General features: G+C 40.9%; 1 protein-coding gene across 1 annotated transcript in view; it reads left to right on the top strand.

The window, feature by feature from the left end:
* LOC139441879 (la-related protein 1B-like) overlaps positions 1-12,223 on the top strand; it is a 55,813-nt gene extending 43,590 nt beyond the window's left edge. The window contains exons 16-20 of the mRNA XM_071222626.1: positions 1,485-1,627; positions 2,337-2,481; positions 3,653-3,762; positions 4,264-4,388; positions 5,839-12,223. Coding sequence (XP_071078727.1) covers positions 1,485-1,627; positions 2,337-2,481; positions 3,653-3,762; positions 4,264-4,388; positions 5,839-6,018 — 703 coding nt within the window. The 3' untranslated portion in view covers positions 6,019-12,223. The remainder of the gene's footprint in view (positions 1-1,484; positions 1,628-2,336; positions 2,482-3,652; positions 3,763-4,263; positions 4,389-5,838) is intronic.
* Positions 12,224-13,169: the final 946 nt, after the last annotated feature.

Below are 13,169 nucleotides of genomic sequence, written 5' to 3' on the forward strand. Positions count from 1 at the left end.
CTGGTGTGTATTACTGTACATGGAGATGCAAGACTTAAGATGGGGCTATAGTTGTGGCTGTGTCAGTCCCTGGTGTATTACTGTACATGGAGATGCAAGACTTAAGATGGGGCTATAGTTGTGGCTGGGTCAGTCCCTGGTGTGTATCACTGTACATGGAGATGCAAGACTTAAGATGGGGCTATAGTTGTGTATGGGTCAGTCCCTGGTGTATCACTGTACATGGAGATGCAAGACTTAAGATGGGGCTATAGTTGTGGCTGGGTCAGTCCCTGGTGTGTATCACTGTACATGGAGATGCAAGACTTAAGATGGGGCTATAGTTGTGGCTGGGTCAGTCCCTGGTGTATCACTGTACATGGAGATGCAAGACTTAAGATGGGGCTATAGTTGTGGCTGTGTCAGTCCCTGGTGTATTACTGTACATGGAGATGCAAGACTTAAGATGGGGCTATAGTTGTGGCTGGGTCGGCCCCTGGTGTATCACTGTACATGGAGATGCAAGACTTAAGATGGGGCTATAGTTGTGGCTGGGTCGGTCCCTGGTGTATTACTGTACATGGAGATGCAAGACTTAAGATGGGGCTATAGTTGTGGCTGTGTCGGTCCCTGGTGTGTATCACTGTACATGGAGATGCAAGACTTAAGATGGGGCTATAGTTGTGTATGGGTCAGTCCCTGGTGTGTATTACTGTACATGGAGATGCAAGACTTAAGATGGGGCTATAGTTGTGGCTGTGTCGGTCCCTGGTGTGTATCACTGTACATGGAGATGCAAGACTTAAGATGGGGCTATAGTTGTGTATGGGTCAGTCCCTGGTGTATCACTGTACATGGAGATGCAAGACTTAAGATGGGGCTATAGTTGTCTGGGTCAGTCCCTGGTGTATCACTGTACATGGAGATGCAAGACTTAAGATGGGGCTATAGTTGTGTATGGGTCAGTCCCTGGTGTGTATTACTGTACATGGAGATGCAAGACTTAAGATGGGGCTATAGTTGTGGCTGGGTCAGTCCCTGGTGTATTACTGTACATGGAGATGCAAGACTTAAGATGGCGACCATGATTGTGGTAAGAAACCTTATGTGGGTTACTGTAAGACACTTATGTGGGTTGTTCGCTGTAAGACACTTATGTGGGTTGTTCGCTGTAAGACACTTATGTGGGTTGTTCGCTGTAAGACACTTATGTGGATTGATCGCTGTAAGACACTTATGTGGATTGATCACTGTAAGACACTTATGTGGATTGATCATTGTAAGACACTTATGTGGATTGATCACTGTAAGACACTTATGTGGATTGATCACTGTAAGACACTTATGTGGGTTGTTCGCTGTAAGACACTTATGTGGGTTGTTCACTGTAAGACACTTATGTGGATTGATCGCTGTAAGACACTTATGTAAGTTGATCACTGTAAGACACTTCTGAGGATTGTTGAGAAAGTTCAGTGTGTGTGAGTGTAATGTGATTGTTGCAGCCCGTCGGACAGCCAGTTGTCTGTCAGCTACGGCAGCACTCCCCTCACATTCCCTCAGTTCGAGCATCCGTCGCACCAGCTGCTGAAGGAGAACGGCTTCGTCTGGACAGTCTACCACAAGTACCACGCCAAATGTCTCAAAGGTGAGCAAGGTTTGGGAACTTGGTAACTGACGTTATAATATTAATGCTGTTGATTCATTGGTCTTTGTATAAACATTATAGAGGAGGGGAATCAGGTGTCTTTATCTATGGTAGCATTATTAGCTGTGCAGCGTTGCCTGGATCGATGTTCCAGGATCCACTGATTGTAAGTTTATCACATGCATTTTGATTATGACCCTCGATGAGTTCATATTTCGTGAAACATCCCTGCATGAAGATCTGAGAACGCCTCTGTATAATAGGTTGTCAGCCACCCATGGTTGTCATAAGAGGCGGGATCGGGTGGTCAGGCTCACTGACTTGGTTGATGCATGTCATCGTATCCCCTTTGCGTGGACGATGCTGAAATGAAACACTTTGTTGTGAAATGAGGACGTATGTTTACCATCATGGGGATTCAGGGTTAGAAATGATCCCCACCACTACTGCTTGTCATGCAAGGCGATTAGATGGACTGGGTGGTCTGGTTGTGTGTCACCCCACCCTGATTGAGTGGGACATTCCTCATATCAATCACTGGTTTGTCTGGTCCAGACTCAATTGTTTTCAGTATCCCGTCATAATCTGGATTAATGTGGAGTGGCCATAAACAACGACCTTTGAAGCCAGGAACCCTCTTCTACATTACATTATTTGAACTAAGGAAAATGAACTGGACCTGATTCGTGTATTTTGTTGTTGTCCTCAGAACGGAAGAGGCTTGGCATTGGGCAGTCTCAGGAGATGAACACACTGTTCAGGTTTTGGTCCTTCTTCTTGCGTCAGCATTACAACAAAAAAATGTACCAGGAGTTTCGCAACCTCGCTGTTGAGGATTCCAAGGATGGATACAGGTAACAATACAGGCAGAGTGGTTGCAAGACTTCAGACAACATCACTTCAAAACGTTTAAACTAGATAGAATTATTTTTGTTCTGTATTAACGTCTCCTAGAAGAGGTTGATGATGTTCCACGCCATGGTATTCCCGCAAAATCCTGGGATGAGCATGTAGAAAAAGAATAACATTTGATGAAGTATCAGAATATCACTGTGCCAACCAACTGATTTGAGACATCCAATCAAGTTAAGATGTTAAGAACCAACTGTTACGAGTGGATCTATTATGCAGTCTCCATACATAAGGAGAGATCACACAAATGCAATTTAATTCTCGCAGTCTAATCAAACATCACATTATGCACAAAAATCAAGAGCAAGGATCTGAGATCACAATTATAAAGTCTTACTTCATGCTGAAATATTCACTCACCCCAACAAATCCACTGAATTTTGCACATGATCCATTGTACTCCATTGTTTTACAAAGTTCACATATCGCCGACATTGCACACATTGCAAATCACTTCACACACAACAAATCCTGACCTGGGAACTGACCACTTTGTCTTGATCGAGCTTGAAGAGAAATAGCCAAGCTACAATTACATAACATCAGCCTTTACTTGGCTGTGAGCTTACATACAGACAATGGAAAGGTGTGTACGTGGTCAATGTCAGTCACTGGCAGTCTCTACACAAGTTACATGATATAAATAAAATTATTAATAAAAATTTCATGAAAACTAAGTATATTTGATATTATTTTCTTCATATATATATGAGGGTTCTCATAACACTAGTGACTCAACAGTGCCACATGTCCGAGTTCTAGCGCAACTCCCTGAAGGGATGATGTAAAACTGCCTGGGGTCCATGCAGGTCGTACAGGTACTGTAAGTCCCCATGGACCCTGGCATGGTGATATACCTTCAGCTGCTGGCAGTCTATAGCCCTTTTTTTCATTATGTATTGTTACATTACATGAGTAATATATTTTTATGGTTGTATGCTAATTTTTTCTATTAATCCGTGATTTTCTAGTTATTTTACAGTGCATCAATTTAATCTAAATATATGTATTCTTAACTTAGAACTTCTCGTCACGATATTGATGAAATATTGCCGATGTGAGGTTAAATATTAACTCACTCACTCTAGCTCATTATCTGTGTTCCTTCTTCAGGTATGGCTTGGAGTGTCTGTTCCGCTACTACAGCTACGGACTGGAACGCCGCTTCCGGTTGGATGTGTTCAAGGACTTCATGGAAGATACAACCAGAGACTGCGAAAGTGGTGAGAACATCTACATTTACTTCTCCTGGGGCCTTTTCTGGGCAAGGATTTAACGGAAACACTCACATTCAAAACTTTGACCTGTGATGGTCCAGGGTAGAATAAGTCTTCAGCAGCCCATGCTTGCTGTAACAGATGACTATGCTTATCGTAAGAGGCGATTAACAGGATTGGGTGGTCTGGCTCGCTGATTTGGTTGATGCATGTAATCGTATACCAATTGCCTAGATCGATGGATTGTCCAGTTCAGACTTGATTATTTACAGACCGCTGTCGTGTAGCTGAAATATTGCTGAGCGAGGCAAAACAACAAACAAACAAACAAAAACTCAAAATTTCATTAAACGTGCTTGCTGATGATTTACTTCATAAGCCATTCAGCTCACTTTGTAGCTGGTGAAGAACAGTGCCTTGGTGCTACGTTTGAGTAGGTTTTAAGAAGGTGCCAATAATTATTATTTTAGGAAGACATCAATTGAATGTTGGTTTGCCGTCTTTCAGGTCAGCTGTACGGACTGGAGAAGTTCTGGGCATTTCTTAAGTATTCTCGGAGGTCAGTGGAAGTTCACCCGATGCTGAAAGAGAAGCTTGCCAAATTCAAGCGACTAGAGGACTTCCGAGTTGATGTGAGTATAAATTTTATTGCAGACCTACTGTAATTCTTGAAATAAGTGCTTGCATGAAATTAATGCAAAAAGGGATTCTCTCTTCTTCTTTTTTGACATATGTGAGTATATTGTCGTGTCGGGTTCACTGCACAGGGGTAGATTACAGTGCTGGTCATTTTGTTGTCACAAGTTGATCAAGCAGTTACAACAGTCACAAACTGCATATTCCAGCTTCAATTGTCCTCGGTATCTTGGTCACATTATCATAGAATTACAGGCAAAACAATGCTAACCTACGTTTGCTGATAAGTTTCTATAGTATAGAGGCAGGACTACTGGCATTAATTTCAGGACATATTTTAGTCCAGGAGATACACGAATTAATTTGGTGATGCATTAATTTCACTGACTGACTTTTGTAACTGCATGATGTTATGATTCTATTGTTCGGTATTGTCCCACCTGGGTTGTCCAGTTGTCACAATTCGCTGTGCAGAGTTGCGTTCCTTGGGTCGTGGGTTCGAGTTCGGATTCACCCTGACTGTTTCTAGGTTTGTCAATAGTTTCAACGAAGTGGTAAACGTCTCAGACCTGCATCACTTCAAGCTTTCCTCCCACATCATGTCATGCTTTCATATAACTGATAAACCCAACCCCACTCCACTCCACTCTCTCTCTCTCTCACTTACAAATGTTCTCGTCACGATATGGCTGAAATATTGCTGATGTGACGTAAAGCTTTAACTCTCTCACTCACTCGCTTGCTCGCTCGTCCTGACAGTTGTTAGGATTCCTGCTCAGAACAGTTCCCTTCAACCTAGGCTGGTCATAGGATGCAGCTTGATTGATCTTGTGGTCAGATTCAATGACTTAGTTGATGATGTGTCCTCGTACCCTGATGCGTGTGTCATTGCTCATTATATCAATCTAGGCTCGCTGACTTGCTTGATGCATGTCATCGATCCCAATTGTGTGGATCGATGTTCTTGATATCAGAATAATCAGATAATCAATTATTTACAGACCGCCATCATATAGCTGGAATATTGCTGAGTGCGGCGTTAAACAGCAAACCATCCAACCAACATTATATCAATCACTGGATTGTCTGGTCAAGACTTGATTATTAACAGAACACGGAGAGCTGGAATATTGCTGCGTGTGGCATTAAAAAACAACAAACCTATGCTTTACTGTTGACAAAAATCAGGACCAGATCTGCTAGGTGTGTCACACCCTGACATGGCCCCTTGATGCTATCAAACACTTCGTTTGGTGGTCTAGACCGGATAATTTACAGGCCGCCATGACAAAGCTTAATGTTTGCTGACTATGGCGCAAAACACTTATTCACATGGTCTACAGTGCAAGGAAACAAGTTCAAATTTACTCGATTTGTCACAAAACAACAGATTGAAGATTTGCAACTTAATACCATAGCTCCACCATAAAATCTATCCTTTGTTAGTTTGAGGATCAGTCCAGTGGACCAACACCTTCAAAGCAGACATCCCAAGACAGCCAATCGAAAACAGTTGCTCAGAAGTCGGGTCAAGCCAGCCAATCAAAATCCACAACAGAGAAAACTGACAAGCCTGCATCCGGATCAGAAGGAGCTGCTGCCGCTGCCGTCGCCGCCTCCAAATGAAGCACTGTACAGAGACTGATGGGATGAGGGGGGCATGTATATAGAAGAGGATGCTGTGTGACATCATTCAACCAACATCTGCACTGGGCAAGCTGGAATGCATTCTCTGTACCAAATGTAACTTTAAATATCAGTTTATGTGCAAGAGACAATTTAATGGCAACTTTCATTTTCATATTTACCAGTATTGACAAGATATTGATATCATGAAAAAAAGTGGTTGTCAGGTCTAAAACTAAATGGTTTTAAAGTTTCCATAAATTTGTTTATTGCTATATGAAATTATTTGTAACAATATGAAATCTGATTTTAACTTCAGTACAAGAGTTCTAAATCAAGTAGACGTCTAATATTTGCAGAAATGGTTTTAGGCTGGTTCAGTTCATTTAAAGGCACAGGGTGTCCTCTTGTATACATTACATTTTGCCAAGTTTCTTGGTTCCTTTTAATATTTGATGAACATCAATGTTATCTGGGGGGGGTGGTGGCCCGTTGAAATTATTATGGAAGGGAGATAACTCTTGAATACTTGTGGATTTGAATGTAGCCATAATTATAGTTGTGCAGTGTAAGTTGCTTATACTGCTGTGATATGGTTTCTGTGCTGAGTTTCAATATGTAAAATATTGATGGTGGACAGCATGGTGTCTTCCGTCGTCTGCCACTTGTGAATATTTATAATAGTCCTCTGTATTGTCAAGTGAAGGGAGATAATCACGAGGTATATTCAACGGAAAAAAATGTTGCATTTTCAATTCCACTTTTGATTTATGATTTTGATGTTTGTAACAGTTACTACATTGACGGCCAAGAATTTATTTTAGCACGCTGATGTACTCTTGTTTTAGAGTAGATATAGGATTATTTTCATTTTCATTTCATTTAGTTGAACATATATACATTTATCACCCTAGTGAAGTGCTTTGATTTTCATGTGAAAATGGTACAAAGGAATACTTAATCTTATCAAACAAATATTTTCTTTGACTGCAGCTATGCTTGACCAATCATTTTTCATAGCCAACAAGGCCTCTGTGTTTCATGTAGATGGTAAGGAATCTAGTTTTGTTTTGTATATTCTCAGTAAAATATTTCCGAAGATGTAATTCATCAAGGATAAACATGAAGTAATCCTTTTTTCAAGGTATCAACAAAGTTTTATTTTCAGTGTTTAGGGAAAGAGAGACAAAATTCCATAAAGACATGGACAAGTTGCAATATCTTTTCAAAGTTGTTTCCGAACTCTAGTGAAATGATTCAAGTTGTATTATTTATGGACAAAGTGATCCTTTATGCTGAACTGAAGGTGATGTGGATATTTGAGTGACTGTACGTGTGTCTCAGCTGAAGTGGTGGTGCATTGCTTTCTTCATGTTTTCAGTGTTTTATTTTCAGGGAAAGTCTGCCTCTGTTTCCATAACGCCGTTGCTATCATTCATTCGTTCAACCAGTCTGTGTTGCTATGTGTTGTGAATGTCTGTGAAACAAGTTAGGATCTAGTTAAGTGACCTCTACCAGTTACATATTTCATGTTGTAGGTCAATTTCACATTCTGATTTTTTCAATGGCTGTGGGATGGTTGGGATGTAGACTGATGGACAGAAGTAATGGAGAATCTATCATTGCAGATAATTTGTGACACAATGTGGTCATTATCTGATGTGTCATGATAAGTGTTGAATGAAAGACGTCACGTCTAGACTACCTCCCTTGAGGCTCCATGTTATGGGGGCATTGGTGGCCCACTCATCTAAGCCACCGCAATCCGTGGGAGAGTTGCAAGCCTTGGCCACTCCAGAAACTTTTGATTGTGGGTTCGGATCCCAGTTCTTTATGTTTCTAGTTTTCTAAACTCCATGCTCGTGCTTGTTGGTTTCACCAAAGTGGTAAACGTCTGAAACCTGCATCAGTTCGGACTTTGCTCCCACATTAAGCTGACGCACTGTGATTTAATGGGAATACTGCTAAGAGGAGTGTTAAACTCAACTCACTTACCCCTTCATGTTTCTGTCCATCAGTATCTAAGGAATACCACGTCTTACATGTATGGAAGTTAACTTTCTACCTTAACACCTTTTTTACTCCGAACTGTTTGTTTACAGTGCTGTTCTGTTGAGAACCTAGATTTGGCTTGACCCACACACCAGTAGATCACAAGAAATACACACTCAACTCGAAAGTGATTATTTCGTCATGTCAGTTTGTGTTTGTCATTGTATTTAGGGTATTTAACATGTCAATATTTTTTTCATGAGATTTGACTGAGGTAGAGTCCCGGGACCACGACACAATCAGGACTTGAAATGGCCTCGCATTTATGTGATACACTTTCGTGAACATGGTCATTTTAAATAGAACACAAAGTTGTAATAGTCAACTCAACTTAATGAATGTTAGTTTGAAAATCATTATTTGTGCCTGTCATGATACCAAGTGTTGCTTGTTTGAAGACAAGAACTTATGCAAGAACTTACTCCGACACCACAGAGGCACAGTGTCTACACGTTCGTCACATGGGATTACAGCTCCGTGTAGAGTGTACTGATGGCAACATACTGCACACTTCTGTAGAGAAACTCTCAAAGGACTGACAACTGCTGACTGAAATCTGGAAAAACCATCAAAAGTAATCCTGTTCTTTGTTTGCTGATAGTGTTGCTTCTTTTATAGTGTTTGAGTATTGGTGACCCTGTCTGATTTATTAGTGCTTTCTCTCTTGTTGTACATAAACTGTTTCATATTTGAAACCTATATTGCACCATATTGATCTGTGTGACCTTATACATATAGCTGTAGTACTGTACAGAACCCAGCATCTGTGTGAATGTCTGATAACCTTATATACCAGTGAGTCTGGCATTGTCTGTATTACCATATTTATCTTATCTTCATCTTCCGTAACCTGGTGATGGTGTACAGTTCATACAGTTTTTCATAGTCAAGTCATGGGTTATCAAGAGCATGTTCTGTCAGCCTCTTGGGTTATCAAGAGCATGTTCTGTCAACAGCTTGGGTTATCAAGAGCATGTTCTGTCAGCCTCTTGGGTTATCAAGAGCATGTTCTGTCAGCCTCTTGGGTTATCAAGAGCATGTTCTGTCAGCCTCTTGGGTTATCAAGAGCATGTTCTGTCAACAGCTTGGGTTATCAAGAGCATGTTCTGTCAGCCTCTTGGGTTATCAAGAGCATGTACTGTCAACAACTTGGGTTATCAAGAGCATGTTCTGTCAGCCTCTTGGGTTATCAAGAGCATTGTTGATCTTTGGAAATTATCGTGTTAAAATGTTCCGTTAATTAGTTGGGTTATCACATGCATGCCACCTGCATAACTGGCCTCTTATTTTTGCTCTTGATACAGATTCCCCCCTGCTGAAAGTAGTTTTATGTACACAGACCATAACTGAACACTGTGCCAAATTGGAGTTGTTAGGATTTGGAGACGCTAACCTGAAGACTTGCTAGAGCAGCTCACTAGTTTGTGTCAGCCCAGCATCTCAGTCAAAGCGTTGTGCTGTACCAAGGTTTTCCTGTCTACACAGCTGTGATCGCCGTTGTCCTCCATGTCTTCTGTTGGGCTGTTTCTCTCACTATGCACGTCTGTATGCAATTACTTGACTAGGTTCTCTCGCTGTCCTGTGGGCCACTCTGTTAATGTCGTCATGATGTGATGTCAGGGACCCCTATCTGCTGAACACAAGTAGGAGCACCTCAATAATCTCCTGGCAGAGTCGCTACTGGCTAATGTTGTTGATCTCACTAATGAGCGAACCAGCCCTTCCAAACTCTGAACCACCCGAGCTCTGCGAGTTTTAATTATCGGACTTTGAAGTTTAAATGAGATATTTGTAGAACTGTAGAGTTGAATGAGTCCCGGTCATGGTTTCTGAAATTGTTTATTCTCTGAAAGTGATAGGTTGAAAATAGTAATAAGTATTTCATTTTTTGATGAAATGTCAGAGCTTTAATATTCTGTCTCAAAGTTGATGGTGGCTGGGCGGGGATGTATGGAACAGCACCCACTTGAATAGACTTCCCAACACTAACATTACCCCAGGAGGAATTGTCAAAACCACTCTGTAGAATATTTTATTGTTTTTTGGTAGTAATCATTAGTTTGTTAAATTGTTAAGTCTTGTGTTCAAGAGAATGTTAGAATGAGTTGTGGCTTGTTAACTATGTGAAAGATGAATGCCCTGTGTAAGTTTAGGATTTTGTTTTTGGAATATGAAAGTTGGGTCATACATATTCCGGTTGTCTCGTTAGCAGTTTATGCAAGCTCCCAGACTGCTAGGAAATGATCTTATGTTTTTGGGAGATCAAACTTTCCGAATGAACAGTCAGTTATGTAATAGATGAGGACATGTGATAGTACTTTAGTGGGATATAAGCTACCGTTGTGAGAACGAAGGGAAAGGTGCAGCCCAAACCCTTTGTTTCTCCCAGCACTTTCTTTTCGTCCCAATAAAGTACTATGACAAGTCCTCTTTCTTAGAGCAGAGCCAAATACTCGAGTTCCATGGATAAGATGGCTGTTCAAATGTCTCTTTCCACTTCCACTCCTGGACCTTGAACCCACAGCTGAGGCGTCTCGAAGCACGAGCAGCATTCAGCCGAGGCGTCTCGAAGCACGAGCAGCTTGAGCAGCATTCAGCCAAGGCGTCTCGAAGCACGTGCAGCTTGAGCAGCACTCATCCGAGGCGTCTTGAAGCACGTGCAGCTTGAGCAGCACTCAGCCGAGGCGTCTTGAAGCACGTGCAGCTTGAGCAGCATTCAGCCGAGGCGTCTCGAAGCACGTGCAGCTTGAGCAGCATTCAGCCGAGGCGTCTCGAAGCACGTGCAGCTTGAGCAGCATTGACATGTAAAGTCGGAGTACATTATTGGGGTACAATTGTGACATGACCCAAATGACGAAAGCCCATTGGATCAGAGCTTTACTTGTGCTCTAAGGATTGTTAACGAGATGACAACAAAGGTGTGCCCACACCTTGTTTTCTACCTTGGTCTGGCTGATTTACCAAAGATTGATGAAACTATTGCAATCCGAGTCAGCTGTTGTTAAGTTTGTTGAGTTTATTGAAATTGTAACACTGTTCCTTGCGATCTCTTATAACAAACATCAGGTTAATAAAATGGCATTATTGAGCTCTTTGTCACAGAAGCTACTGTCGAATTGTCACAAGTGATGAATATGTTTCATATTTCTGTCAAGTCAAAAATATTCCATGCCATGGAATAAGATTTATTTTGTTTATGGCTCATTTTTGTATAAACTGTTCCTAGAAGTAAATTTGGTAGGATCTCTTCCTAAATAATGGAATAGAAATGATACCATTTGTGTTCTGTTACTGTTAAGTGCCCATTAGCATGAAATTGTGAAGTTTGTGATGCATACAATATGATTTAGAACTAGCACTTTGTGTGTGGTGACAGTGCCTTTATTCAAAGTTTGATTTATGTTAGACTACCAAATAATGTCTCATTCAGTCACTTTCTGGCAATATTAGTTTGTATAGAAAAAGACAACCCTTTTCATGTACATACATTACATTCATCTTAAGGAGAGGCTCTTGTACATACCGCTATCTGGGAGATTGGATTGGTTTTTGTTCATTTGAAATAACCATGTATATTTCTAAAATAATCACAATTATTTATTTTACATCAAATGGTACATTATTTTGATCCCATTTAGGTTTTAGTATAGAAAATGTCATTGAAAATTTTATTTGTTTTTGACCAGCAATAATTTAGTGAAAATTATTACATTTCTTAATGACATTCTGAAGTAAAATAAATGATAAACTGTATATATATATATATATAAAAGTGTTGTATTTCCCAGCTGATTTATTTTATAAAGTGACGGTTTCTGTTTCATGATTTTTCACGTGATGTTAAAGTACAGAAGAATGAAATTGAAAAAAAAATGTGTACCGGGTACTCCATTTAATCTGTATTATGTGCTCAAGTGATTTGATATATTTATATCTGTAAATGATTCTAGTAATTTGTTTTTCATTATTTCTGGGCGAAAGGGAGAGCTTGGTGCTATTATTCCTGCAAGATAAAGTTCAATTCAAGTCCTTTTTTCCATACAGTGTTGCTTCATCATGGAAATGTTCCTATTCTTTTATTCAGTGTGACAAAACCTTTAACTTTATATTAGACAGAATGATGTAGTTGGTACTAGCTGCACAAAGGACAAAAAAAAAGAAGAAAAAAATATCAAAAACATTTTCTATTGTTTGTTGTCTTTGGAGTCAGCAGTGACAACCCACAACATGGCCAAAAGCTGGTCATCGTACCCTCCTTCAGTTTTTCCCCAGGCTGCCATGATATAGCTGGAACATGCTGAGACACAAGTATCCCTACTTTTTGAAGCGGTGCGATACTGGCACATTCAGCATTGACAGGTCCTTGTCAAAACCTAATATCAGTCACACCCCGGCCGCGTCATACCAAAAGACGTTAAAAGATGGTACTTGTTGTTACCCTGTCTGGTGCTCGGCAATAAGGGGCTAAAGCAAGGACTGGTCGGCTCGGAGTCAGTGTACTGTGTCTGAGTGGGGTATTTATGTTAAACTGCGGCAAGGTATCTCAGTGGGCTAGCGCTATAAATCAGCATCAGTCCGGACTAGTACAAGCAACCACACACACACACACACACACACACACACACACACACACACACACACACACACACACACACACACACACACACACACACACACACACACACACACACACACACACACACACACACACACACACACACACACACACACACACACACACACACGTGCATGCACGTTGCTATATAAGTGCAATAATCTTGGACGCAATGTTAAACCCAATTTCACTTCACCTATTTCAGTCATCACAGCGGGTCATCCTGGTGCAAGTGATCGCAATCAGGACAAACCCGGAGTTCAAACTCGGGCAGCTAAGGGACACAACTCTGCACAGCTTCATGTTACATTTTGGCAGTGAAGCGTGGATAGCCGCACTCGCTGTTCGGCTCATATGGGCCTAGGCAGTGTTACATTGCTATCTTTCGGAATTAAATTGATTAACAATATTACCAAGGTAAATTTAGATTACGGTCAAGGAAAAAAGATTACAATAAGGTATGCTCTCCCACGTGATTTTGTGT

The sequence above is a fragment of the Haliotis cracherodii genome, unplaced genomic scaffold (assembly GCF_022045235.1).
Source record: "Haliotis cracherodii isolate W230 unplaced genomic scaffold, xgHalCrac1.p SCAF_47, whole genome shotgun sequence".
Lineage (NCBI taxonomy): Eukaryota > Metazoa > Mollusca > Gastropoda > Lepetellida > Haliotidae > Haliotis > Haliotis cracherodii.